Raw genomic sequence first — 27,400 nt, 5'->3', positions numbered from 1 at the left:
AAAACTGCTTTAAAACACCTCTTCTTGAAATTAAAAAAAGGAAAAAACGCATGTCACGGAAGATCTGCTCTCCTAAGCTTCTCTGTGGAAATGGCTTTTTTCCTGAGGTGTAGGAACTGCCCCAAGTTGGCAGTTGTCAGGTCACATAGATGGTTAAAATTATTTATTGTGTGCTGCTGCACTGCGGGGGATGCTCAGGTTCCCACGTGCACACAAAGCTGGTAAGGGGCAGGAGGGTGGTGTGGTTACACGTGTGGCTACGCCTTTGCTTACATAACAAACCCTGGTCTCATGCTCTGCAAACTTGAGGGTTTTAAATAGAACATGGACATTCCTTGAGCTATTCTGAGATATGGAAAAGGCTGGTAATATGTTCTGTAATTTGCAGTGTTCAAAATCAGATACTTAATGACTCTTCATCGGGGAAGAATTATACCTGGGATACATTTGGGAGCACAGAAGAGAATTTAAATTTCTCCAAGTTGTAAGCAATTGCAGTGTGACTTCTGCACCTTTGTTTGCTGTGCCATTGGGAGCTGAGCTCATTTTTTGGTAGCATTGCCAAGACCACCAGCAGGTACAGAACCCATCCCACAGGCAGCCCACATGGAGCATGGTTGGCAAGTGACCTGTGACTGGCCACTCCATGCACAGGAACTCTTTCCCTGCACACAGTAACCTGAGCTAGCACCCCTTTAGGCTATGGATTGAGATTTGGGATAGCTCACAGGCAAAGTCCAGGTCGGCTGTTGTGTGCAGTCAAGAGCAGAGGGCTTGGCTCTCCCTCCCTCCCTGGCACTGGCAGTGGGGCTCTCAGAGGGACAAAGGCCTGTCCCCACTGTGCTCCGTGTCCCATGCAGGTTTTTATGGACAGCACACACTTGGGTGCCCTGTGGATGACAGGAATGACCTCGCTGCAGAGGCAGTAGGTGATGAACACAGCCCCCAGCCAGCCCTGCAGGGAGTGTGTGCTATAAAAATACTTTCCTGCTGACTGTTCTGAAGTGTTTTGATTGTAGTAAACACCAAAAGCCAGTCCATTTTAACAAGGGACAAGTTGTTTCCTGAATTTACAAGTCTGGTTTGTTGTTTTCCAAGACCTATTTCAATGCATTGAATACATTGATTCTGCAATTAATAGCAGCTCTGGAGAAAGCACTGCCTTTTCTATATTCCTTTCTTTCCAAGTGCTTACTGTGTTTTTGTATTTTCATAGTAAATTAGAAAGTAGAGAACAGAATATATTAAGAATTCTCCAATTTTCAAAGTGTGAGTTCCTTAAAGACTTCTAGTACTAGAGAGATTTAAAAAATGCACTTCATTCTTATGATTAATATATGTATTATGGAGAAAATATGGTTGGAAGAAAAATAGCAGCTATTATTAATGCTCCTGGAGAGTGCATATATATCTGGTAACACCATATATTAATTATTTGAATTGTGCCTGACATTTAATAATCCTCCTAAAGCCTTGAAGGCATAATGAAAAGTTTTGATGAGGAAATAAAAGCCTAGTTTTAATAAAATAGTAAATAGCTCCCTTGTAATCTTGTTGAATCTTTTTATTTTTTTTTAATTTAATCAAGATACTAACCACATTTGCTATCACCTTCCTAGATAAGGTACCATGTCAGTCTCCTTGAACTGCCTCCCTCCTTCCTTCAAGGTCTTCTCATTTCCATCTCAGCACAGAGCACTTGCAGTTTCAAATTTCACGCTCTTGTGGTACAGAACTTGGAGATCCTGGTGGCCCTAGTCCACAGTTAATCACTGAAACAAAGTTCTCCTCATGCCCAGGGGAAAGCTGGAGCAAAAGGCCCTCAAACTGTGGCAGAGAAGCCAAGCAGAGTATGCACAGGAGTAGCCTCAGAACCAAAACCAGTCAGGTTTGTTTAAGGCTTCTGAGGTGATGAAGGGGGATGAGAGGCTGGACATGCCCCAGCCATGTGCACTCACAGCCCAGAAACCCAGCTGTGTCCTGGGCTGCACCCAAAGCTCCTTGGGGGTGAGGGGGGACTCTGCCCCTCTGCTCCACCCTTGTGAGACCCCACCTGGAGCACTGTGTCCTGCTCAGGGGCCCAGCACTGGAACAATGCAGGCCACCAAGATGATCAGAGGGATGAGGATGTGAGTAGCTCTGCTATGAGTACAGGCTGAGAGCTGGGGGTGCTCAACATGAAAAGAGAAAGCTTTGGGGAAACCTTACAGCAACTTCCAGTACCTAAAGGAACCTACAAGATTGCTGGAGAATGGCTTTTCACAAGAGCATGTAGAGACAGGATAGGGGGAATGGCTTTAAACTGAACGTAGGTAGGTTTAGATTGGATATTGGGAAGAAGCTGTTCCCTGTGAGGGTGGTGAAGACCTGGCACAGGTTGCCCAGGGAAGCTGTGGCTGCCCCATCCCTGGAAGTGTTCAGGGCCAGGCTGGATGGGGTTTGAAGCACCCTGGGATAGTGGAAGGTGTCCTGTGCCCAGCAGGCTGGTTGGAACTAGATGATCTTTAAGGTCCTTTCCAACCTAAACTATTTAAAAAACACAAAAGGTGTAACTGGCTAAAATCCACCTGGCACTCAGTGCTGCTGCACTCGGGTCCTTTCCCCTGTAACTTTACCTCGTGTTACCCCTGCCAAGTCTCTCCTCAGCAGCACCATCCCCAGACAAGGCGCCACTATTTATTTTGGTCCCATTGCAGAAATGTATTTGGCTCTGGTGTCTGATGAGCTCCTTCAGGGCTTTTGAAGCTGTTCTTCAGCTTCCCTGTCGCTTGTCCTTTCCTCCTCCTCCCTCTGGTGTCCAGAGAGGAAAGTGCTCAGATGCTGTCAGCATTCTTCCATTCAGCCCAGCACTTGTATTCAGCCCCGCTGTGCAGGAAGCATCCCTGCCACACTAAGGCTTGCATTCAAGAGCTGTCAAAAGGATTTTTAGAAGTGATTACTAATCAAGCAGAAAAATATCAGAAAGAGATGTGCAATACACAGGAAAAGCTCTGCCTGCTCCAAGCTGCTGGTGCACCCCCAACAAGGAGGTCTAATTGTTGAAATGCAAACGCAGAGCTGCTGAGAACAGCCTGTAAAATATTTGCTGTGAAGTGGGTTCAGCTGAAGCACTGGCTTATGGGAGAGGGCAAATCCTGCTGCTGCCTCTGAGTGAGGAACACAAGGATGATTTCAGGAGGGATGAAGCTGAAATGCCCCCTCTGTGTGCTTATGTGCAATCTAAAATCGTTAGCAGGATTGGGGCAGAGGGAGAAATACTTCAAAGTCACATCACTGAGTGATGTGACTTCACTCTGACATCACTTCAAAGTCAGATCACTGAGAATTTGCTTTCCAGAGGCCTCATAGAAAATTTACCTTTTCTACATTCTAGTTTAATTTTTTTAAATTTTCTTCTCCCTCCTCCACTCTGTAGGATTAATCATATTGCTGTTGTTTTCCTGTTTCACCTATAGTTGGATAAAACTGGATAAAACTCATTGATCTTGAGGGGTTCACAAAGAGTTCATCCCTCCCAGGGTGCAGAGGGTTGATTGGGCTGGTTGGCAAAGCTGCTTTTGCTTGGCAAAATGAAGGGACAGAGGGGACAAAATAATTATTGTCTTTATTAGGCAGGAAAGATAGAAGGTACTTAAATGAAGGAGTTGGCTGAATAACTGCGTGTTGTTTGGCTGTGAGTAATTTAAACTGGAAATGAGAAGATAGTGCCAAGCCATTAGAGCCTGTAAGTCAAACTGGAGGAGGCATGAAGGCTTTACTGCCTGAAGGTGAAGCTCAGCACGTTTGAAGGGGACAGGACATGGTGCCTGCAAAGGAGATGCTTGATAACCCAGCAGGACCATTTGAGAGCTCTGCACCTGAAAGTAAACCAGTGCTGCTGCTACAAAATGCAGAATTAGGCATATGTTTTTGTCCCTGCACTGGAAATTATGATTACATACTTCTGTTATTTTAAAGAGTTATTGTTAATGCAGCCACAAAAGGTACAACTTTCTTTTGAATTTTTGTAGCTGAAAAGGTTATTTTAACCTACCAAGTACATAAAGTACTTTCAACAAAAAAAAAGCAAAAAAAACTTAAAAAGCGAAGAAACAAGGTAATATTATTTGCCACTTGAAATCCATTAGTCATTGAAGCCTTGCCTATGCACTGTAACCAACTGAAATAAGCAGTTCTCAAATACCTCTCCATTCTGCACAGACTCTATTCATAATAAAAGAAACATTTTGTCAGAATAATTTCCCTGCTTCCCAAGGGACTTTTATTCTGTGTCTGTTAGGACAGGTGGGGGGATGTGCCAGAACAAGGAATTCTGCAAAACTACTGTGCTGTATTTTTTGGAATCACTAACATCTAATATTCGTTTCAGTGAAAACTTTCATGTATTTTGTATTTTGTGAATTGCCTCTGATTAAAGAGGATTATTTTTTTCCCCTTTTCCTCCATTTTTAGGTCACTCTTCAGGTTAACCAAAATATATGTGTTTAGTTTGTGTTCAGCTCCAAGAACTACACTGAGCAGTGTTCATACAGGTTTGAATGCACAATTGACATTCAAAGCTTTCACAGTTAGTGCTTAGATGCATCTTCATTCACTGGAAGGTCAAAAATAGCATAAACCTTGAGCCTGATCTACGTAATCCCCTGGAAGATGTGTGTTCCCACTTTGCTCCAGATCAGAGTAAAGGCACGCAGGTGAAATGTCACTCACATGTCATATGCAAATCAGTGCCATTTCTAATTGCTTTCCCTGGTGCCAAAGTCACATTAAACTGGGGAATGGAAATGCATCTTCTGAAAAAAATACATATGCTAGATAGATATGTAGATATATACTGGAGTGTCAAAACTAAATGTGTTTCATGTGAAGAGGAATCAATGCAGCATCTACTTGTCTAAATGCCCATCAGTGGGTACCTGAGTCTTACTTCTATGTAGAAGTCCATAGTAAACTCCCTATTTATGGGAATATTATGACCTCCTCAGGTTAGTAGGTTTAAGAAGTTCCTTGTGACACATGTAACTACAACAAAAATTTGCAACAATGGAAAAAAAAATTACAAAGCTCTAAAGCAATAAATGTATTTAGTCTCCTTAGCTACATGGACCTTCCCTTTCTGGAATTCCCACCTGGAAATGAAGTTTTCTCTTCCTTTCTTTAGCTGGAACTGGATCATTGAGTGGTAAGAGGAAAAAAAAAAGAAGAAGGGATGAAATTAGAGCTCCTTTTCATTTGCTGTCCCTAATGATGTAAAAGCATGGTATAATTAGAGCTGCAATCAGCTATTCAGTGCAGACTTGAACTCTTTTGAACAAGCCACTCACTTCTGTTTACCCTTTAGGCTTGCAGTGAAGAGTGAGTTGAAAGTCATGCCACTTAAGCATTGAGCTGCCAGAAAATTTCAAACTGTCTTAGCAGCTGCTGAATTAGAGAGAAAGTGAGTCCAAGCTGCATTTGGGACAAAAATCACAACCTGGGAGTCATCTGATGGTTACCACAGAGCACGTTTGACAGTGCCAAAGCTTGTGGAATGGGAAGAAAAGTTCACCATTTCCAGCAGTGTTTTCAGCTCAAGGACAGAGGGACCAGAGCTTTATACTGAGGTCTTTGTGCTGTGTTTGTATCTAGGAATATTATTCCCTGGACCTCATCTGGCTGAGCACAGAGCTGCTGGTGCCAGGCATCCTTCATGAGCCACTGTTATGGTTGGTCTTCCTGTGGCAGCTCCTTCCAGATCAGGGGCAGATCTAATTCCTCCCTGCCCTCTGGTGTGCTCAGTTGACTTCTAAACTTTTTAAAAATCCCTTCCCAAATCGCCTCTTTTTTCCTTGTCTTACCTTCTGTCCATCACCACCAGCTACCAAAGCTGGTACCTTCTACTCAGGTATCCCACCAAACCTGTTTGTTGAATCTTTCAGTTCAGGAGCAGCACTGGGGGAACCTTTAGTTGGGAGGAGCTGAATCTTTTTTTTTTTTTTTTTTTTTTTCAAACCACCAAGTCACTCTTTGTTATTCTCTTCTCTTTGTTGACTGGAGTTATATTCTAACACCAAAAGAAGCTGTTGAGATTTTAAAGAAAGTTTAAAGCACATTTGATGTAACATTTACTATTCTCTCACAGCCTTATTCTGATTAGGCACTAGTGTATCAAGGAGCACATAGGAAAATCAGTTGCAGTCAGGAAAAGATGAAATAAAGGAAATGTTATAAGTTAAGGTATTTTTAATAAGAAGTTTGAAGTTCATACCCCTCATTAGAATTGCTTATGTGCATGTGTTTCAATCCAGTGTTCGAGTTAATTTTCCTGCAGCAGCTCCGGAGTGTTAGATACGCCTTTTTGGGACAATGCTGTGTATTGTTATGCAGCTCCATACACTGATCACTGTAATTGGTTTTGTAAAGCAAGCGAGCAGAAACTTGTTTTCTCTTTGTGATAAAAATAAGCCGAACTTAACATTTTAAATCAGGTCGTCTTATAAATAATGTAATATGTTGGGATTATGTGGTGTTTTTTCTCCTTCAAAGTGCTTTACAGGTGTTAATCTTAGTGACATTAGTCGTTTGTTTTTGATGATCTGAATTTGTGAGGTTTGGGATGACTTTGCTTACCAAAAACACAAAGGGGGAGGGGGTTTGGTGATGCTCAAATCCATGGCAGAGCTCCCATTAGACTCCAGGAGGCAGCAGGGTTTCACCCAGGTTTTTCATGCCTACAGATGCTACAGCCACAAGGGTAATTGTTGGTAGCTTGCTCAGACACCAAATAGTTTAATGTATGTTACTAATGTTCATATAAATAAATGAACTAATGAATTAACATTGCCAGGTCCTGCTGGAATTTTTCTGTAGAAGACATCCAGTTGAAACAGTAATTGATAAATCCAAATATAAAAAAGCCCACGTGTGCAAAAATCCTACCTTAATCTCCCAAAATTCCAGATATAAAGATACCACATCAGAATTCTTTCTGGTTTGTTTGTTTTGTTTTGATTTCTTATTTCAAGCTTCTAGTATTCATACCCAAATGCCTTTCCTAAACCATGGGAGGCCAAGGAACTCCAAACAAAGCACATTGTTCTATGAACATTTGATTCCAAAACAAGCAGCTTTATAATATTACAGTTCTGATAACAAGGGAGATTCTGCATTGCTGGGGTATGAACATTTTAATTGCCTGCAGAATTTCCAGCTATTGCTGGTGTGATACATGTGAATTGCTGACACTAATCTGTTAGGCATTCAAGGCCCAAGTGTTTTCCCCTCAGCTACCCTTCATTAGCTCCATTTGCACTGATTCTCTCCTAGAAATGAGTAAGCAAATGAAGAGATGCATGTGAAATCTGCTTTTTGGGTCAGCATCAACTTTAACATGAGCTACCCTGGATTTTTGTGGCAGCATGGCCTATCTATGCTATAGCTTGTGTCCCCCAGATATATGTGTCATCTGAGCTCCAGAGTTGCTTGGAAGTGTAAAATAGGATAGAACAGTTGCTGATTCATTATTCAGCATTTTGTTACACATTTTGCATTTATTTCAAGGGTAGATGTAATCTTCTAAAGTTTTTTTCTATTTCATGAAGCAAGCTTTAAGGCCAGGAGGAAACCTGTACTTTATTTACTAAGGAGCTGAACAATTAACGTGTTGGGAATAGGGAAATAATGTCAGTTTTGTGTAGTCCTGTGTGCTGACAGCACAATAGTGGTGGCGTGCACGTTACACGCATGGCTGCCTTTCTGTGGCAGGGAATCTGGATCTGCTTTAGCATCAGTAAGAAAACCAAAGCATTTGCTGAATGCTGGAAGAAAAAAAACATGGCTGAAATTTCCTCGTCAGGAGGTTTTATTGCCCAAATCATCCTATCTTGCAGAAAGCAGTAGGCTCTGAAATGAGTACAAAACAGGAGGTTGCTTATCAAATGAAAGATGAGAGCTCTCAAATTCTTCCTAAAGGGTTGCTTGTTTTTTTCCCCACTCCTTAGCTTGAGGTTTTGGAAGTTTGTGCTTTTTTTTCACCTTATGTTGATTTGGTTTTGGTATTAAATGCTGAAGTGGTGTAAGTGGAGCAACTTAAACCCACACAGTGTTGTTTTATATCAAATGTGATGTGATGTAACACAAGGTGGCACAGCAGAACCTAATACTGTGCATTAGATAAGGCAGATTTAGCTGGAGATGTGCCTCCCACATCTTCATCGGGATTTGCACAGCAGGAAATGGAACAGACCTGGAGGTGTGCAGCAAGGAGGGTTTCGTTCCACTCAGCTTTTCCTCCTACCCTTACATACTGCCTGGGTGACATTTTGGTGTGCAAGTAAATAATGAGTTTTTATCAGCCACACTGCAGGTAGGTGCAATAGCTGCTGCCTTGATTTGGCATTATAATAACCAGCCATAACAGAAGTAATGAGGTGTCAGAAATCCAAGAAAGGTCTTTGTTTATCACTGTAATTAAATACATTTGGAGAGTCATTAAAAGCAATAGCAGGTGGGCAAAACTGAGGAAGAAGGATGAGTTTGTAATGGACTAGTCAATGGTTTTGTTTTGAAATGGATTGCTTTTAAATATCTGTCTGCATGTCTCTAAGTCTCTCCATTCTGAATTTAAATGTTTTTCCCATTCTGCACTGGAATTTTATGTTCATTTGTTTTAATGTTTATTTTTGTCTCAGATTTATTTTTGTGATCATGATAGTAATTAGGTTATACCAGCTTTAAGACTTGCTTAACCTGTGCCTTTTGTGCCAGAAGACCTGCAGTGTGCCATAAGTTTGGCTTAAGAGTTTGGCAGGGCTTGTAGGCCAGACGGATTTGGTAGGGAAGGCTAAGCTTGAGGGAGGTGACACAGCTGGCTGAGGATGCTGGGACAGGTCAGGAGCCTCTGGCTGGGAGCACATGAAGGTGATGTTGGTAGGGATGTGCTGGCAAATACCAGTCCTCAGAAGTCTCCTTTCTGTGCTTGAGGATTGGTTTCTGAGATGTACAGGTTACAGCCTTGAAACTATATCAAGTTACTGATCTATTTTAATGGAATAATAATATATAATAATAATAATAAAGTTGTGTTTTGTGAAAACATCCATAAAACCATTGTCCTCTAGTAGTGCCATGTGTGTATGTGCACTGCCCAGGTCTGAATCTGCCTGAGCATTCTGTAAATGCTAGCTCATTATTAAGGGGTGTTACATATCAAAAGCAGCACCCAGCTAATGCCAAGAGCCTCTGTGCAAGCTGCTCAGCAGATATGGAACACGAGAATCTGCCATCAGCCACACAGCTTGAGCACATGGATTTACACCTTGTAGCAGTGCTGTGGTAAGTCTGAAGACAAACACTCTCACTGGCAGGATAAATACAGATGTGACTGTAGCAAAATATGGTTTCTCCTCTCCAGTGTCACCCTCTCTCCTGAGTTTGGACTGGCATTGGGGTTGCCTGGAGGTGCTGCTGCCCTTCAGCATCTCCATGGTCATGCCCCAAAAACTATGAGAGGGTTTCCAGAAATAAAGCTTGTGAGTCCACAAAATCCATATTTTGTGGGCTTCTGGAAAAGGCTAGGTGCCCTTATGGATAGCCACACATGAATGCTTATGTGTATGAAAAATAGAAACTGAATACCGTGTGTACACACCCCCTTATCTGTGTAAGAACGTGGAGGTCTGTCATTACTTTCCAATTCTAGTGTTTAGCTCCTGGAATTTGTGAGATTTCAGAACTTTAATGTCTATGTACATATTTGTTTAAATATCAACAAAGGTTTTCATCTAAGCATATGACTCCGACAGCTTGAGCTTTATGATAAGCACTTCATTTAATGAGCTTCAGAATAAAAATACAAGAACTGCTGACATGCTTTCAACCATAGGCTAGATGGGTAATTGTCACACTAATTCTCAATCTCTTTATTATCTTACTGTCTTGGAATTATCTTATATATTTATATATATATATATATTACTGCATAGTTAAATTTATATTTTCATAGTAATTAAATAGAATTTTATTAGCCTATATCTTTTTTATCACTTCTAAAATCAATTGGGATGCTGAAAATATGATTGAGACTTTAATGGCAAGGAATTGTTCATAATCCCAACCAAAAATGAGGGAGCCTCATAAAATTTAGCATCATCAGAGCATCTAGAACTGAAATTCTTCTTAATGACAATAATGTTCTATGCCTCATTATGCTTTTCATCAGTGACAGTGGGTTAATAATGCCCAAGATGATCTCTTCAAAACATTGCTTTCTTGGCATTAGGATTAAGTATTAGCATTAGAAATGTAGCTTTTTTCACTGCTTTTGGTAGTTACCAAACTTGTTTTATGGCAGGGCTTTTTTTTTTTATTACTGCAGTGTAAATTATTCTCTTGTTTAAAGCTTGTATTGCATAGCTAATTTTTTTTGCTAATGCAGTGACACTCTTGTTATGGAAATCACAATGACGAGCAGAAAAGTTTGGCTGATAGGGCAGGGGATTTCTTCATTTTTCTGCAGATTATTCTGGTTTGGAGAAGATGAATTTCCATCTACTCTTTGAAATAGTATTTGTCCTTTAGTAGAAATCCTTTGGCAATGGATCATGCAGAATCAAGGTGATTGCTTTGTCACCACCAATCTCCTGTCCCCTTCCCCCCCCAGCAGCACTAATGGCCATTAGCTTTAATTATTTAAAGTTCCTTGTTTTGCTCACAGAAAGCAGCAATCAATGTTCAATGCCAGGTATATGGTTGTGCACCCCCTGACACTGGTGCTTTACCTAAACCTCATCTTTCAAAGTGTCTGTTTTCTCTGATACAGCCTTTGGTTTTTATTCAGCACCATGTTAGTGCTATTTAGAAAGCTTGAAGGTTTTATTTTTTTTTCCAAGCAGAAACGTTTCCTCTGTAAATGTTAACCTTGGGACACAGTCCGAAATCTTTATTTTCTTGTGTTTTTCTTCATCTCCAATTAATTTTCAACACTGGTGCACTCTGGGCTGCCGGTAACAGGCAAGAGGACAAAATCTAACAGGTGACCTTTCCTCTTAAACTCACCTATGGCTTATTTTGCTCTTGGATATAGATGGTCCATAAGCTCTTCAGGTTGGAAGAGTTAAGAAACACTGAGAAGTGAAGATCTAGAAACAGCTGTTCTTCTCTCTCATGTGCAAAACAACCCCAAAACTGAAAAATGTTGAGCAGTACACAGATATTGTAAGCCATACATAAGGTGTTAGCCAGACATCCAGACTGGCTCTTAGCAGTTCCAGGAGCCTTTGTCCTATGGGTGGCTTGTGTAAACTACTGAATTGTTCCAGCTTGAGTTGAAATCCCACAGAAATATATGATTTGTGTGTGTGGTGAAAAGTATTCAGAGCATCTGTCCTCCACGTGTCCGAGCTGTAGGGATGGGCTGACTGCATGACTCCTGTAGTGCCTCGAGAGAAGTCTTCCTTAGGATTCAACTTTAGGTAATTTTGACCCACCATCTCTAAAACACAGGGCTGTGGAACAGGGCATGTTGCATCTGGTGTCCATTTAGGCAATTTTGGGGCATTTGTGGCCTTCTGAACTCTCACCAGAACCAGGCTGTGGTGTGGGTTTGTAGTCACACATTGCATTCTGTGTATGCTCAATAAGGCAGAGTTTGCCATGTTTTGTGGTCTTCCCGTGTTACTTAGGTTGTATAAAAACAAAGGAATTGAGGAAAAAAAATGTTCTTTTAAAAATTGCCTGTTGGAAACAGCAACACTTGGGGTCAAGTATTGTCCCCTGTGTTCTTCCATGAACTCATCATAAATAGGGTTAGCAAACTTATAGCTTCCCAAAAGTTTTACCACTCAAGACTGCACAGTTAACACAAATAATATGAAATAAGCTGAATTATGGGTTTAACTCATGGGTCACATCACTCACAAGATAACACAGTGTCATGCAACAGAAGTGCAGCTCCTCATGTGCATGAAGAGTGCTGAAGTCATGCTACAAAACTTGCTTAATGATTTGCGTTTTTCCCCCTATGTTACAAAATGTAGTTGAGCAGATGGATGCAGCCAGCTGTACAGAGAGCTTTAGGGAGTACTGGGGAGAAAAGGGAGAGGGTTTTGTTAAGATAAATGTAATAATCTCTGTGATAATTAGTTTAATTTAGATCCCTGCATCTGACTCATTTTTGACTAACCTCGTATGAAGTCTTTCTTGCTTTGCTGATGGGTCTGTGAATTTAGTTTGATTACAATCCCTTTTTTTGTTCTTGTGGATTGCTCACTGATCACTGATATTTTTCATTAAGCAGTTGCTTTATTACATTGTTATTTAGAGGGAAGTAATTTGTGTTTTCTAATTAATTTAATTCCAGGCACATTTAGTAAGTAGCTACAATGAGCCCATTCAAGGGGTTTTAGGTCATATTGACATTGTTTACCAGATGTGCTCATTTGTTTTAAAACATTGTTAACTCTGTGGTGACAACAGCCCTGTGTGATTGCTTGACACTTCCATCTTCTCTAATCTGTATCTCCAAAACCCCCCAAATTTAGAAGATGCACTTACCTATTTACCTCTGAAAAAGTTGCAGTGAGGCTTTGGGAGAGAATGGGGCAGCCAGGAGGATGAGCTTCCTAGCAAGGCATGGCATGAGCAGTGATGGGACATGTAAATGGAATCCTAAGGCCAGTGTTGTAATTTGCAGTTGTCACTGTCCCAAATTCATGGGCTTGGGAAATGTTTTCACCAGAAGCTTTTTGGAAAAGCTTGGCATTTCCTTGCTCATGGAGCTCCCAGGATTTGGGGGTTATTCAAGCACTTTGTGTTCATTGCTGTTAAATACGGCATCCATTCCATCATCTGAGCGTGAAAACTCCCCATTATAGCTATCATTTGCTCATTTGGCCTGCTGTGCCAGGAACTGGAGTTCTAAAATGAGACCCTAATTAGATGAATAAATAATATTTTCACAGGAAAGTGTACAGGCAGGTTATTCCCCTGACTATAAGTTTGTCCCATGAAAAACTACCAACATTTGTAACATGTTCTGCAGTCACTTATTTTGGTAAGAAGTAAATTATTGCTTGTTCTGCAGCAGAGTCTGGCACAGAGCAGTGACACTAAGATTCATTGGCCTCTGAAGGACCCACCAAACAATAGCCTTGATGTGTTTTCCATTATTTTTCAACTGTTTTCCGTCTCTTTGGGGTTGGAACAGCCAGCATTAATGACAAACTTTGAAGGAAAGGTTTGTTCAGTGGTTCGTACTTACTAAATTTTAGCATTTAACGCTTGTGATGCAATAGACGGAATTCTGATACAATTTCACCCAGCAGTTCATCTGCATTTCTGCTTTATTTTTTGGAGGAAACATTTAAAATGTTGTTAAATCTTTTCTGTCTCATGCTGGTCTGTCAAGGGTGCGTGTGTGCATGGGGATGTGTTCTATGTATTGATTTAATAGGAAAGATCATCTCTTGGGAAGGGAGAGTAAACGTGTGTGCATGCATGTGGAAGGAGGGAGAGAGAGAGAGAGGAGAATCTATCTGTGTGTTTATCTCTGTGATAAATGATGCCTGTTAAAAATGTGACTTGCCACGAATGTTATGCGTGTTTTCCTCTTTAAGGGTATTACACAAACACAGTCCCCGTCAGCAGAAATGAAGCTCCAGTCTTGATTGTTTAGTTCAAACAGTTTGATGTTTCATTGTCCCTCAATCAATCAGTGCCTGGAGGGATATCAGCTATTGGCTGGGAATGCATCAGAGTGACATGCAGAGTACAGATATTCCTCAAAAGCTTGCAAAGATTTCATTTAAAATACTCGTTACAGTATTCATCCCAGTCTGAGAGCAGCACCAAAGTGAGCTCTGATTATCACTTTTAATTGTGGATCTTCCCTATTCAGTGCTAACATCTCCCAAATTACCTTAAAATAAGCATCTTCCTAGACAGATTTGTAATTCACTTGAATAGCTTATTTTATTCTCTGTGTAAAAGTTAGATGAGGGCATGGGGTTTAGAATAAACAAAATGCATCAAGTAGATAACGTAATGCGGCATAAATGCCACATAAATCACATACTAAAGACAAAAGCAGATTTCAAACATCTGAATTACTGAGCACTTAATGTGGAGTGTAATCTGTGTTTTGGTTTATGTTTGTTTCTGGAGTGTCACGCAGAGAAAAATATGGGGGGTTTCCTCTCTCTTCCAACAGCGGGGAGAAAAAGGGAGGTCCTGACCCCAAGAACGAGCTTTTCCTGCATTGTAGCTAAATCCCCAGACAAGTGTCTCCTTTGCTGCTGGCAACTGGGCTCTATGCACAAGTAGTTGATTGAAATCTCACTTGAGTTCTCTTGCTCATCACAGACTGAGTAAGAGGCTGCTTCAAAATGCAAAATTATCCTTGAAAAAACCTTTCCTGGTGCCCTCCTTTTTTCCTCTACATCACCTGCAATCCGTGTAAGCCCCCCTTCTCCAAGCTCCCTGGCATCCCCCCAGGGGTCAGGGGTAGTGCTGTTCTCAAGCCACAGCTCTCTGAAATTGTACCCAACAGATTAAACCTCAGGCTTCAAAGCTTTACACTGAGGATGGACAGGAAGGAAAACATGTGTTTTGCCAGTAACATTCATAATTTTAGGGAGAAAAGCTTATTCTTCCTCATGCTTTTGTTTTCCTTCGCCCAGCCCACACCTCTCGGCTCAAGCCCAATGCACATTTTCCCTTTAAAAAAAAAAAAAAAATCAAAATCAATTTCTAGAGAAATACTTTTTAAAAAATCAACCTGTTCCCCCTGCGCCGCTGCGATTGGTCCGATCAGAATCGCCGAGCCATCGCGTCAAAAGCAAAGAGCCTCAGCTTAATTGTGAGCTAAGTCTCCTGTAATCCAGGGGAGCATTTGAGATTCTGCCCAGGCAGGCGCTGAGGGCTGTGGGTTTCTCTCGCAGCCTCCCGGCTCTGCAGCACAAGTCAGCATAGCTAATGCAGGGAGAGCTCTCCCCCCGCTGCCGCTGCCTCTCGCCGGGCTTTGATTCGATATGAACAGACTGGTAACTCCGATGCCAGAGCGAAAGCTGACATGACTCTGCAGATGGCTACCTTCGGATGATGCACCTAGGGATTTTTCTTTAAGGGAAGGTAACGCTTGATGCTAATGTTTATTTTTCCCTTGTTGCCATTTTTCAGGACTGCCAGTCCCAAAGAAGAGCCCAAAGTCGGTAAGCACTTTTCAGCTACTATTTCTGTCTGTTTGTCTGCTTTAAATGAAAAAAAGCATGAGTTTGGCTTGTTTGCTTTCTGGGTCTCGATTGTTTCAAGTTGTCTTTCTGTTGCAACCATGATTACCTTGCACGGCTCCTGCTGCATGGGGGAGATGAGAGGGAGATGTAGTACGGAAGGGGGACTTGTTTGCAAATAAAGCCTCAGGTTTACAGATCCGTTTCCCTGACAGATGAGCTTCTCTGTCGTTTAACTTACCAAAAAAAAAAAAAAGGAAAAAAAAAAAAGCTATTGTTTCCTTTTGGAAAGATGGGAGGCTCCACCTTCTTGCCGGGTACCAATTCCTGTCGGGTGCTCCTAGGCACTAACCTTTTCCATTAACTCACTGAGTTTTCTTGAGAACCCTGGCTGAATTATTAACAGAATGGGAAAGCATGCACCTTGTCGGGAGAGACAAAGCATGATCAGAGCATGGTTACAGTTCCAGGGAATACAGTCAGCTGTCCGAGAGCCTGCTCTGGAGGCATTTCTGTACTGAGGAGGATTGTCCTGCAGCTATAAGATTCCTCATTTTTTAAAAAAGCAATAACAGAACAATATTTTTGTGTCCCCCAGAATGTATTTCCATGTAAAGCTGTTACCTGGAAACATCTTAGCATCTTAGCTAGCAGCCCAGAAGCTGTGATCTAAAGTATCATTAAAGCTTCATGAATGATATTATGGAAGAAATTAATGTGCTATTTGTATGCAACAAAAAGCAATGTTTTATTTTTAAAGGGAATGAAATACCTAAAGCCTGAAAGTTTGCAGTTATCTGTTGAGAGTTGGGGAGAGACAAAATTATCTGCCAGGAGCGTTGGGGAGGTAAAGCAAGTGAGGTATTTGCCGTGCTGTAAGATGGTGTGAAACTTCACCAACAGTCTCTGGTGGTGCCAAAACCTGCAGCTGGGCACAGCCCACCTCGCTGCAAACCTGGGCAAGAGGTTTAGGAAGTGGCTGAGCAGAAGGCTCTTGCTTCTAATGCGAGCTCTCTGCTCATCCAAAAAGAAAGCCCTGAAATAATTAATGTGATTCTGATGGCTTAGGGCAGCACTGATTAAAGTCATGTGAGCCCAGGCCTCTACCATTGTCAGCTCACATTAATGTTGGGAGGCAGAAGTGCGGGGTGTGCTCCTCGCAAATCACAGCCCTGCCAGCCCCTGCCCGCTCGCTGCTGTCACACGCGGGGTTACTGCAGCCCTCGGTGAACCAGAAGAGAGTGTGTAAAATACAGACGTGCCTGGCACGTTTCTATTCTCTGCCTCCACTTTCTCCCCCGCTCAGAGGAGGATTGGCTGCACGCAATCTGGACTATGACTTCTGTGATTAAACCAGCCCTAATCCACGAGCCTTGGTCTTTCCAAAGCGTGGATGCTCCCGCTTTGCCACACACACGTTTGGCATCAGGTGAAGCGGGATCTCGCTGTGTCAGGCACCTCTCTGGTTGACGGCTGTGCACAGTGAAAATCTGAGCAGCATGTAAATCCATGTCAGGATAATGCCACCTTGGTGAACAAAGAGGCTGCTTACAAACAGGTGTAGCTGTGCAACAGCAGATTTCTCTCTACTGTCTCTACTGACATTCTTTTGCGTGCCTCTCCCAAGCCTTTTCAGGGTTCCTTCAGTAATTTTTCCTATGGTCCTAGGTGGTGCTGTTGTCTCTAAAGCGCAGGATTTCCAAAAAGCAGAGCCTCCCGTTCCCCTGGCTGCACACGGGGTGCTTGGCAGCGCAATTAGCAGTGATGTTGTGCTCACTGCAGCATCGTGCGGCAGCTTCACTGAGCGGCCGCTCCTTCCTCCCCGGGCATCGCTGACCTGTGGGGATTGAGCATGGAAACCTGGAGCAAAGTGCCTTGGGGCATCTGTGTGCAGTCCAGGGTGGATTTACACCAACCCCAGAGCTCATGTGGCCAAGGTGACAGTCAGAAGCAGGGAAGTGGTGGTGTCTAACACTGCCCTTTGGTTTGTTGAAGGGCTGCTTCTCCACTGCAGGCAGCAGGGAGTCCAGCCTGACCTTCTTGGCCGTGAGGATTCCCACTTAGGGCAGGCAAGAGCCAGGCCTGCCCTGCTGGCACAGTTCCTGTCTGGGATACCATGTCTGAACTCTGCCCACGTGTTTACCAGGGATGCTCTGAATCCCAGGGACCCGCAGTTTGCTGCTGCACTGGCAGCAATGGGGTGAATGCAGGAGCTGCCGTCAGAGCCGTGTGCCAGGGGCTGTCCCCAGCACAGCACAGCTGTGGGGCTTGGGGGGATGTGCTGCCCGTTTCCCCCCTGTTCTCGGTGCACAGGGACTGTTTTCCAGCATTCCTAGTATAATAAACCAGCTGCAGTTAGAGGACAGCACACATCGAGGCTGGGGGCAGTTGGCTTTGATCTTAACTCATGCTTGTTTTTTGTTTCTTCTGCTGCATCAGGGAAGTCACGACTCAGGTGTCCATCCTCTCCTGCTATGCTCAGGAGATGAGCCCTCTCTCTTTCTCTCATATCCTTTCCCAAAGCCCAGACACATTCTCTACTTACTGACAGTGGCTGCTCTTCCTTAACAAGTCCTGTTTTCTGTTCTCAGCCCCCAGTCCTGCATTCCCCAAAGGCCAACTTCAAGCTGTTGGTACCTCCAGGCTGTGGTGAGGTGTTAAAGCTGTGGAGAGGTTTTTTGGTGCTGGGGCTGTGGCACAGCCTGGGAAGTTTTAATGCCTTCAGCTCAGTTTGCTGGGCTGTATTTGTCAGTCTGTGTGTATCTTCTGACAAGCTTTGCTCTTCTCAGATATTAAGGAGAGTTTTTCAACCTTGGTGAAAGAGATAAATTAGTGAAAAAAAAACCCTTTCCAGCCATACATGGGACTGGACATTTCCAAGTTCTTTATTCCCTTTCCCCTCACCAAGGATATGCTCCCAGTAGCTCTGTGTGCTGCTCCTTTTTTTTTTTATTTTTTTTTTTTATTTCCCATTGATTGCTTTTTAGATAAAAATGGATAATATTTTGTATTGAACATCTAGAGATACACACTTTAAGCATGAGAATTCTCTATTATAGCATTTTCCCCTGCAATGGTCCTGGTATGACATGGATGAAAACAAACTTTTTTTTTCTTTTTTTTTCCTTGTTGCTTGCATCAAAATACTCCACAAGGGGGCAAAGATTCCTACTTCCAGTTCAGTTTGGTGTCGCTGCCAGGACCAGCTTCTCCAAAAAGCTCCACAGCACAAAATCTGCAACTAGATCATCAGAAGATGGGATCACTGCAGGGGGGATAAAATGCTAAGCTCTTCCAAAAATCTGATTTTTTTCTTTTGGATTTAAATAAGTGCATTGTCAGCATAGCTGACCTGTGACCAGAACTGCAATTCCTATGTACAGCTAGTCCCAGACAAGAGATTTGGCACATTTTTTGGTGGACAAGCAGCACTTATTGGCAGGGGCTCTGCCAAAGTCCTCTTTTTGTCAGGAAGAGAAATCAGTTCTACTTTGAGTCTCTACAAGACATCCCTCTTCATTCAGAGCCCAGGAGTTTGGGTAGGGCATGAGAAGCTCCAGCTTCCCATGTATTTATTTTGTCCTGGCTGTAAAGCAGTAGCAAGGTGATTATTTCATCCCATCACCTGTATTTAAGTGTGCAGTCTGCCTAAATGGACTCGAGGTAGCCACCATAGCCTTGATGTCTAGCCACATCTGGTAAAGGTCTTTGTGGTGAGCCACTGGTGCTTATCAGCAGCTCTGGAGAAGATCTCTCAAGAATCAGGAGTGCTCTTACTGGCACAGGTCATTCAGTGCCCCATGCTCTGGGTAGCTCCTGACAGAAGTCAATACAGTTCAGCTGATCTGCTTTACTTGACACTGAAAACCACGATCAGCAGCTCAGGGTGAGGTGAGAACCTCCTGTTCTGTCACCAGCCAGGCCCTGTGCTCATCTGCTGCTTTCCTACCCATGTGTGTGAGCTGAGCAAGCTGGGCACTAAGATTCAGACCCAGGAGCATTGGTCCTAAAGCTGGGCACAAGGGGGAGAGGGACCAGCCATCCTTCTGATGGCATTTGGTCAGCTCATCCCTCTTGGGAAAGCTCTATGTGTACCAAGACACAAACTTCATCCGAGCAGTGCCCATGGCAGGGTGGTCAGACCCCTGCGATTCCTCCTGGGTACAACATGCTGAAGCTGCTGCAACATGTGGAAAGAAGTTTGGCCCCAAACCTCTTTGGCCTCCTCTGGTGACATGAAAGTTGATAAATGTCATCTTGAATTAATTTAATTACATGCATTCCTTATTACCATGGTTATGTTCCCCTTGCTCTGGTCCCCTCTCAGACTCCCAAATAGAGATGTTTCAGGCTTTTTGATGGAGTTATTTTTGGGAAAACCACTAGTCCCACTGTAGAGGTTATAACTAATTTCTTGAAAAATACTTATTTTTTGCAATTGGAACTCTAGTTTAATTAGAGGTAGTTTTGCTTGAGATATGCTGGCACTTCCATTTGCAATCCAAATGCAAAACAGAATTCACAGTTTGTTCAAAATTTAAACCTTTTCTATCACAAAGTGAGAGCACTTTTTGAAGTCCAAACTTTGTTTCTTTTTAAATCAGAAAGCTTTCAGAGAGTTCTCATTATTTCCCTAAGGGCTGAATAAAGCTTCACATTTTAGTCCCTGTCCTCCACATTCTATAACCAGCTATTTCCAGTGAGACTGGCCTGAAGTTTCACAGGATGCTTGTAGTTATTTTAGTAGTTTGGCCAAACAAACCAATCCAGATGGCTGGACCGAGAGATGTATTTTTTTTATTTTTTTAAGTTGATTATCCCCAGCATATCTGTTTAAAAATGGCTTCATTAAAAATTGAAGGGCTACATGTGAATTAGTTTCATTTACCACTTAAAAAGCCAAAAATGTTGGAAATTGGCTCAGATATTTGTATTTGAAGGTCTGCAGATAAGTAATCACAGCAGGTAAGCTTTGTTCAAAATTGCTTTAAAGGACAAAGGCAATTTCACATTCTAGTCTATCGAGATACCCTTTAAAAAGATGCTGGTGGTGGAACAACAGCTCAAATGCAAGGCTGAGAGGTCAACATTATTTGGGCTGTTGAAGCTGGGATTTTTTCTCAGCATAAACCTGAAGAATGTGCAACCTCACAATAATTTTACCTGGGTTTTTGAGGTTTTTTAAGACTTTCAAGGAGGGTACTTTCTATGGTTACTTTCTCCTCTGTAGTTAATTCAGCTGCTCTGTGATGGAGCATTGGCTGCCTGGGGTCTTGTGTTCAGAGGGAGCCAAGGGCTGCCAGACCTGTGGCCAGTGAGTCCCCCGTGCTGATCCAGTCTGTGTCTGCTGCTGGCTCCTCTCCCTTCCCCAGCTGGGGTTCCTAGAGAGAAGTACCCGAAAGCGCGGATTTCTGCTGCAATGTTTTCAGATTCCCTCTGCCAGCAGGAGGCTTAAATTTCCACCTGAGGTTTATTGGTGTGAGTAGCTGACCTTTTTTAGGTGGGAAATAGTGGATGCTGGAAAAACAACCTGTGGGATGCTGTTTTTCCAGCCACTCTCTGTGTCACAGCAGCTCTGGGAACACAGTTCCCTGTTCCAGAGCAGGTGGGAGATGGCACTCAACCTTGGTGGCAATCCAAGGTTCATCTCAAAAGAGCATTAAAAAGCATTTGCTGCACAGTGTGGGGAGCTCTTGTTGAGGATTTTGCTGCATATTGAGTAGTACAAATCCTGGCAATGCAAATGTGACCTGTGCTTCATTTGAGCACACAGTGGTGAATTTGAGTTATGAACTGTATACCCTGCTTAGCTGAATAGTAAGCAGTCAGAACTCTTGACACACCACTTTGGAATAAGCCCTGAGTTTAGATGGATGCATTTTTTCCTGTTTTAATATACTTAATTAAAACAAACCAAACTTCAAATAGACATTTTCACATTTGTTAAGGTCTGCAGAAGTCCTTTGGATGCTCTGGGGAGCAGAGCCATTAAAGAGGCACTCTGTTGTCCACACACTTGTAATGTGGGGAATTGCAAGAGCTGCAGAGAGAAAGTGATCTTGCATAGTAAGGGCTGTGCTTGAATCTGTTTCTGAGGGACAGTCTGAGTTTTCACAGTAAAATCTGATAGTTCTTCCATTTTCTTTCAGGCTCAAGTTAGACCCAAATGTTATCTGAATAGAACGTTGTTGAGATTTTCTGCCTTAACTCAGAAAAAAATAAGTGCGCTGAAACTAGTAACCTGTAATGAGATTTAGATCTGTGTTATTGTGAGTTGGAAAAACACTTTTTTAAAATGATAAATTACTTTGTTTATCTCTTTCTGTCAGTCTGCCTATCAGAACATGTCACCAGGTAATTTAACTGTACCCAGCATTAACTGGGTAGCAGCAAAACTGTGACTTACACATTTACTTATGTGCACGCAGAAAAGCCTGATCAAAGAAGAGAGAAAAATTGATGGAAAACACCCACTCAGCGACCAATAACCGTCTGTTCTCTCCCTTTCCACTCGCTCTCTTCCTTACAGCAACCACTTGAAAGGAAAGACAGCCAAAACAGTTCCCAGCAGAGCGTCTCGAGCCACCGCAGCGGGCACACCGCGTCCCCCGCGCACAGCACCCAGGTGCTGCCAGACTACGTCGCCCCGGAGGCGCCGGCCGCCGACCAGCCGGACACTTCTGGCCAGAAAAAGCCAGATCCATTCAAAATCTGGGCCCAGTCCAGGAGCATGTATGAAAGCCGACGTGAGTATGAAGCAGGTGTAGTTGCTAAGGCTACGGCTCCGGCAGCTGCTCCCTGCGTATTTTCTTTGCAAAGAGCTGAATCTTTAAGGTTTCTGCTGGAAATGTAAGGCTTCTGCTGGTTAATTTGGTATCTGTCAATGAGATCCACTTGGTAGAGCTGCAGTTTGCTCTCTCATGAGGATTGGATTTAGATCGTCTCTAGGAAAGGGCACTTAGACCAAAGCTTAATGTGAAAAATCCCTTTAAAATTGAAGACTGTCTTTTCCCCTGTATTTTTATTGTGCTTTTAAATTAGGCTGGAGGAGAATTTTCAAGTTTGTTATCCAGATCCTAAACTCTTTTTTGAGGTTAAGACTCATTATCTGATATGCATAGGAATTTTAGTAAGGAGGGGAAGTATTTAGTTTGCTGAAATTCATATCAGATGCTTTTCAGCCTCACTCTGGGGAGGAGAAAATCCAGCTGAGCCATTTTACTTTGACCAGAGTGGACACTTTAACAATACAGATATTAAATGCATATTGTAAGTGGCTTTTATGGCAATTAATAATCTGCACACTTGGCTAATAATTCAGCAGGGTTTTGACTCTGTTCCAAGACCATAAATGTGGTTTCAATCAGTTTCTTCTTGGGGAAACAAAATAAACACATTGGCTTTGCTTTAATTGCGCTTCTGAAGATGATCAAATCTGTAAAAGCTTCTTAAAGAGTTAGAGCATTATGTTCATTCTGAAAGGCAGCAGTTCCTTTAGTTACAGAAAAGGAAGTTTCAAAGTCTTAGTGCTCTGAGAGTATCACCTGCAGTTTGATTTTATTGTGCTAGCTGGAAATTGGTGAAACCAGTAAGAAATTAAGCGTTACCTCAGAATGAAAAATGGTAGGACTTTTTTTTACTGACCAAATGAATCACTTTGAAGTCTTCTATCCTGGAAAAATTAAATCATGAGTCACAGTTTCTTGGCTGAAGATGCATCTCTTTGGATTGAACGTCTGAGCAATGCAGTTTGTAGGTGTCTCTGCTTTTGTGCACTGCTTCCCCTCCCATCCTTTCCTAGGGATTAGGTGTACTGACCCTGGAGGTTCTCGGGCCAGAGAAGTCTCGGTCCTGGCTGATCTGCAGAGTGCAGTGACAGAACTTGTACGTGCGGCTCACTGAAATAGGAAAAAGGGGTGAGAGCTGAGGGACAGCAGCTCCTGAGCCCTGCAGAGCTGTGGGCAGAGCTCCTCCTTCTTCTGCCTGGGTGGACAAGTGTCCCATGGCACTGGCCTTCCTGCTGCCCAGTCCGAGTGATTCCCATTGCCACTGTGCTGCCATTGCCTCTGGCCCCCTGCAGCTACTTAGCTAATTTCTAATTAACTGTTTAACTCATGCTAATAAGTCATTAGTATCAGCTTAGCAGCCTTAACTCCTGCCTGTCTTTCCTGATAAAACCCAAGACTGAGCTGGGGAAACCCTGAAGTGCACAGGCAGGCAGTGGCCCTTCTGTGTCACCTCCAACACCATGTGCTAAATCCTCCCTCTTTCCTCGATGGCTGCAGTTATCCTGTAGCTCTTTTGTCCTTGGCTGGGACTAGAGCCCTTCCAGGGACCTGTTCAGTCTCTTGACCTGCTGGTTTCCCACCCTGTGCCACAATCCTCACTGCTTGGGCCTGTTGCTAGACAGTTGCTGCACCCCTTCAGCTTCCCTGTCTCACCTCTCCATAGTCCAGCATCTCTGTAGTGGGGCTGATCCTCTTCTACTGCTTCAGTCCTTGTCTCCTGCCTCTTCCACCAGATAAGACCTGTTTCAACATCAGTGACCTTTTCATCCCATTGCTGTTCCCTTCCAGAAGGTGTTTCTGAGATTTCTTGGTTTCATTGATAGGGTTTTTTTGGAGAATGGTAGAAGTGTGATATTGTCATATCTCCTTTTAAACCATTAGAAGTGTCTAAGAGCCTATGAATTTCCAACCCTAAGCTTGAGTGAAACACATTCCCTGGGGATTAACCTGCACTCTTAGCTGGTGACATGGCTTTGCTGTGGGTAATGAAATGTGAAGAAAAGCAGGAAAGATAAGTGAAAAATTGAGTTGGATGTGCTCTGTCTACTTTCATGGTCTAATCCCAAAGCATGACTGGTGGTTTTACTTTGAGGTCAGTGGTCATCTCCTCCTTCCCTCACCGAGCCCTTATTTATCACCAGTCTCATAAGCAGAGTCTGTGGTTCACAGCTGAAACCTGTCTCTGCTGCCCTGGGGGCTTGGGGTAAAGCCCTGTGTTTCTTTCCCTTTGTTATGGACCTGAACCATCCCTTTGAGGCTCATTCCCAGCATTGCCAAGCATGGTCATTTGTAGGGACCTCTGCTGACACTGAGCATCAGAGTGTGATGGGATAAACCATTCCCTGGGGACTCCAGTTTCTACCTGTGCTGTTCTTTGTGTTTTTACCCAGCTGCAGTTGGGTTTAACTCCAGTACCACCTTTGGCTGGTGGGGAAATGTCTTCTCTTTCTCTTTACTTGAGCACCCATTCCCTCAGGCTTTGGGACTGGCATCTCCAATGACATCCTCAGCTTTGGGTGCTGGGTGTGACTCTCTCTGCAGCCTTCTGATGGAGGTGTGAGCAGAACTGAGTATCTTATGCATAGCAGGAGGATGTCACCCTAGTGCCAGCACTGAGGGTGGGTGACACATCCAGTTACCAGGGAATTTGGTGAGTTCTAGAAGGCTCCACTACCTGAGGAGCCCCAGCACAGCTCTTCTGCCGCTCAGGCCAGGGCTTGTCCTCTGTTACTGGCCTTAAATTTTAAAAAGCCTGGAAAGGGTTATAAAATGTTCTTTTGAGAGACAGGGTTTTGAATCCTCAACAAGTGGACTGAAAAAACAGCAACAAGCCTTTGTGTTGAAGTATATGATGAATTTAAAAAGGACAGAATTTTAGAGCATTAGGTCATCTTAAGTGTTTTATTTTTCCCATTTTTGAAATTGTTGAGCATAAAAAGAGCATAGTGCAATTTTTCAAGTGCAGTTGACACAAGAAGATGAATTCATGAGCTCCAGCCCAGACAGATTATTTTTTATCTAAAAATAATATTGAAAAGAGGTTTTATTCAATAAATGAATTCCTCTTCTCCAAGATATTTCTAAGAAGTACTGAATCTGTAATGAATACCTACTGCCTTTTTCTCTGGGAGCACATCCCACTGTTACTTACATTAATAATAAGAATGTAGACACAGAAAGCAAAGGCAGCATTTGAATTTTTCAGAATTTGTAAAATTCCTTCCTCCTCTTCTTGAGTTGTCTTTGGATGAGTATTTCATTAAAAAAAGACTGTATTTGCCTTATGTGACCTGTCTCACTGAAGTCATTGGTAGAGCACAATTAGGTTGAAAAGCACCAGCTAACCCATAATTGTGTAAAAGCATGTGTTTCTATGATTTACCCAATGCATCTTAATACCAGAAAGTGCTCCACTTCTGCGGGGGAGAGCCACAGATGTTGCTTGTTTAGGGGAAGAAAAAAAAAGAATAAAAATTAAGCTAGAATTAGTAATGCAAAGCTAAGCAAAGGCTCCATCACTGTTTCAGGACTCTGGTTGAGGGGAAGCAGATTAGAACTGCAACTTTATTCCACAAATGCGGGTTAAAGTTCCTTCATGTGGAGCTCCCTGGGGTGAGGGGATCAGCCCTGCAAGGTGCTGAGTGTTTGGGCTCGGGTCCAAGGGAGCTTATTTCCAGGCTGTAAACCCAAAGGTATGCTTTAAGGCTCAGGCTGAGCTCAGATGCCGTGCTGCAGTCTGGCCCAGAGTCACCAGTGTTTGCCGGGTTAAGGCGTTTGAGAACAGCCGGCTTTGCGCGGATGTGAAAACAGCATTTGGTGGTGGTAACAAATGCACTCTTCGCTGGTGCTGAGCTTTAGCTGCCTGAGCTCCTCGTTATGGGTAGCTCATTGCTGCTCGTGGGAGTTGTGTACATGAATCAGAGAGAAGGACAAACCCTTAAGGTTTGAAAGCTGAAGCAGTTCCAAGATCCAGGAATGACACACTTGAAGAGCACTCAGAGAGAGAAACAGCAATTGAATGGCTTAGTAGAGAACCACAATTCGGAAACCTCGCGCTCTTTTATTGAAATATATTTTTATAATACGCTTTTTGCTTTTCAATGTATTATTAAACTTCCTTAAAGATTAACACAATCTGTTGTCAAATTTTTCTCATGTGGCCTGATTGCTTTGCAAAATACTGTATCCTACATATGGCCATCTGTCAAAACAGCAGTGACAAAATGAATTAATCTGAATTGCAGATGTGTTAATGAATCCCTTTGAAGGGCTTAAGCATTTAATTAAAAGTAAAGCAGAACAAGATAGAGAATTTTTAAAGCTTTTAAAATATTCGAAGTTATCATTAATATTTGAATTTTATTTTCAGGCACACAATTTGTTTGGGAGGATTTTTCTCTCCCCAAATCTAATCAAAATAATACAAACAAGTCTTGACCCTAGCATGTTCGCTCATCGGCAGTTAGATAGAACTAAAAATATTTGTACAATAACACAAACATTAGATACTTTTCCCTTAAAATAGAAAATACTCCTAAAATTGCAGCCAGCTTCTGATCAGACTGAGTTGAAAGATGATGTTTAGTAGAAGCCCTTTGGAAGGGTTATGTCCTTTCATTATATTAATAGTAGACAAACAGTTGCAGTGATACTCTGGGGCTCACAGATGTATCCATGCCCTTGGAGAATGTGTTGCTAAAAGGGACCGTGGTAGTCCCAGCACGTCGCGTGAGCTTGTTCATCTTGTCAAGAGCTCCTGCTGAAGCTGTCTTTCAAAAGCTTTCCATGCCACCACAAAGGCTTGGTTAAAGGGAAAAGAGAAAAAACAAATGAATTTTCCTGCAGTGGGATAGTTTAGAAAATGGATTTATTGCAAATATGGAGCCTTATGAGATCTGTGGCTAAATTGCAGGACTTTTCAACTCTGAAACTCTGCAACAGCTTCAGTGAGACTGTCCACTCCTAATTTCAGACTTGTCCTCATATACTTTGCTGAATCTGGGCCTTAAACATTTTGTGCTTTGCCAAGCTATGAGTCACTGAAAGTGCTGCTGCCTCAAATGAGCCAGTGACTAAAGCAAACTCACACTGATCATTCTTGAATCCATCTTATGTTGAAACTGATGTCACATTAGGCAGATTTTTATTTTATATAACATGTTAAAGTTGGTATAGTAAAGTTTGATTAATATGATCTGTAATTAAGCACTATGTTCATTGTTCATCACCATGTACTTAGAATTTCTTTTAACATTAGGCAAAGATATTTCCATTTGGAAAACTAACTCATGTCATGATGTTGACAGGTTTTTTGTAGAAAAGTATATTTGTATTCTCACAGAAATTTTTCCTCTAAGGACAAAAAACGTTTTTAAAATATACCTGCATGCATGTGCATAAATGTGTAAA

General features: G+C 42.6%; 1 protein-coding gene across 20 annotated transcripts in view; it reads left to right on the top strand.

The window, feature by feature from the left end:
• MAGI1 (membrane associated guanylate kinase, WW and PDZ domain containing 1) overlaps nucleotides 1-27,400 on the top strand; it is a 330,591-nt gene that overhangs the window by 278,430 nt on the left and 24,761 nt on the right. For all 20 annotated transcript variants that reach the window (XM_058845495.1, XM_058845492.1, XM_058845491.1 and 17 more), the window contains 2 exons: nucleotides 15,154-15,185; nucleotides 21,733-21,949. In XM_058845495.1, the coding sequence (XP_058701478.1) occupies nucleotides 15,154-15,185; nucleotides 21,733-21,949 (249 nt within the window). The remainder of the gene's footprint in view (nucleotides 1-15,153; nucleotides 15,186-21,732; nucleotides 21,950-27,400) is intronic.

This window comes from Poecile atricapillus, chromosome 9 (genome assembly GCF_030490865.1).
Source record: "Poecile atricapillus isolate bPoeAtr1 chromosome 9, bPoeAtr1.hap1, whole genome shotgun sequence".
In the NCBI taxonomy this organism is placed as follows: domain Eukaryota; kingdom Metazoa; phylum Chordata; class Aves; order Passeriformes; family Paridae; genus Poecile; species Poecile atricapillus.
Note: the sequence above shows the minus strand (reverse complement) of the source record. Positions and strands in the feature narration are given on the sequence as shown.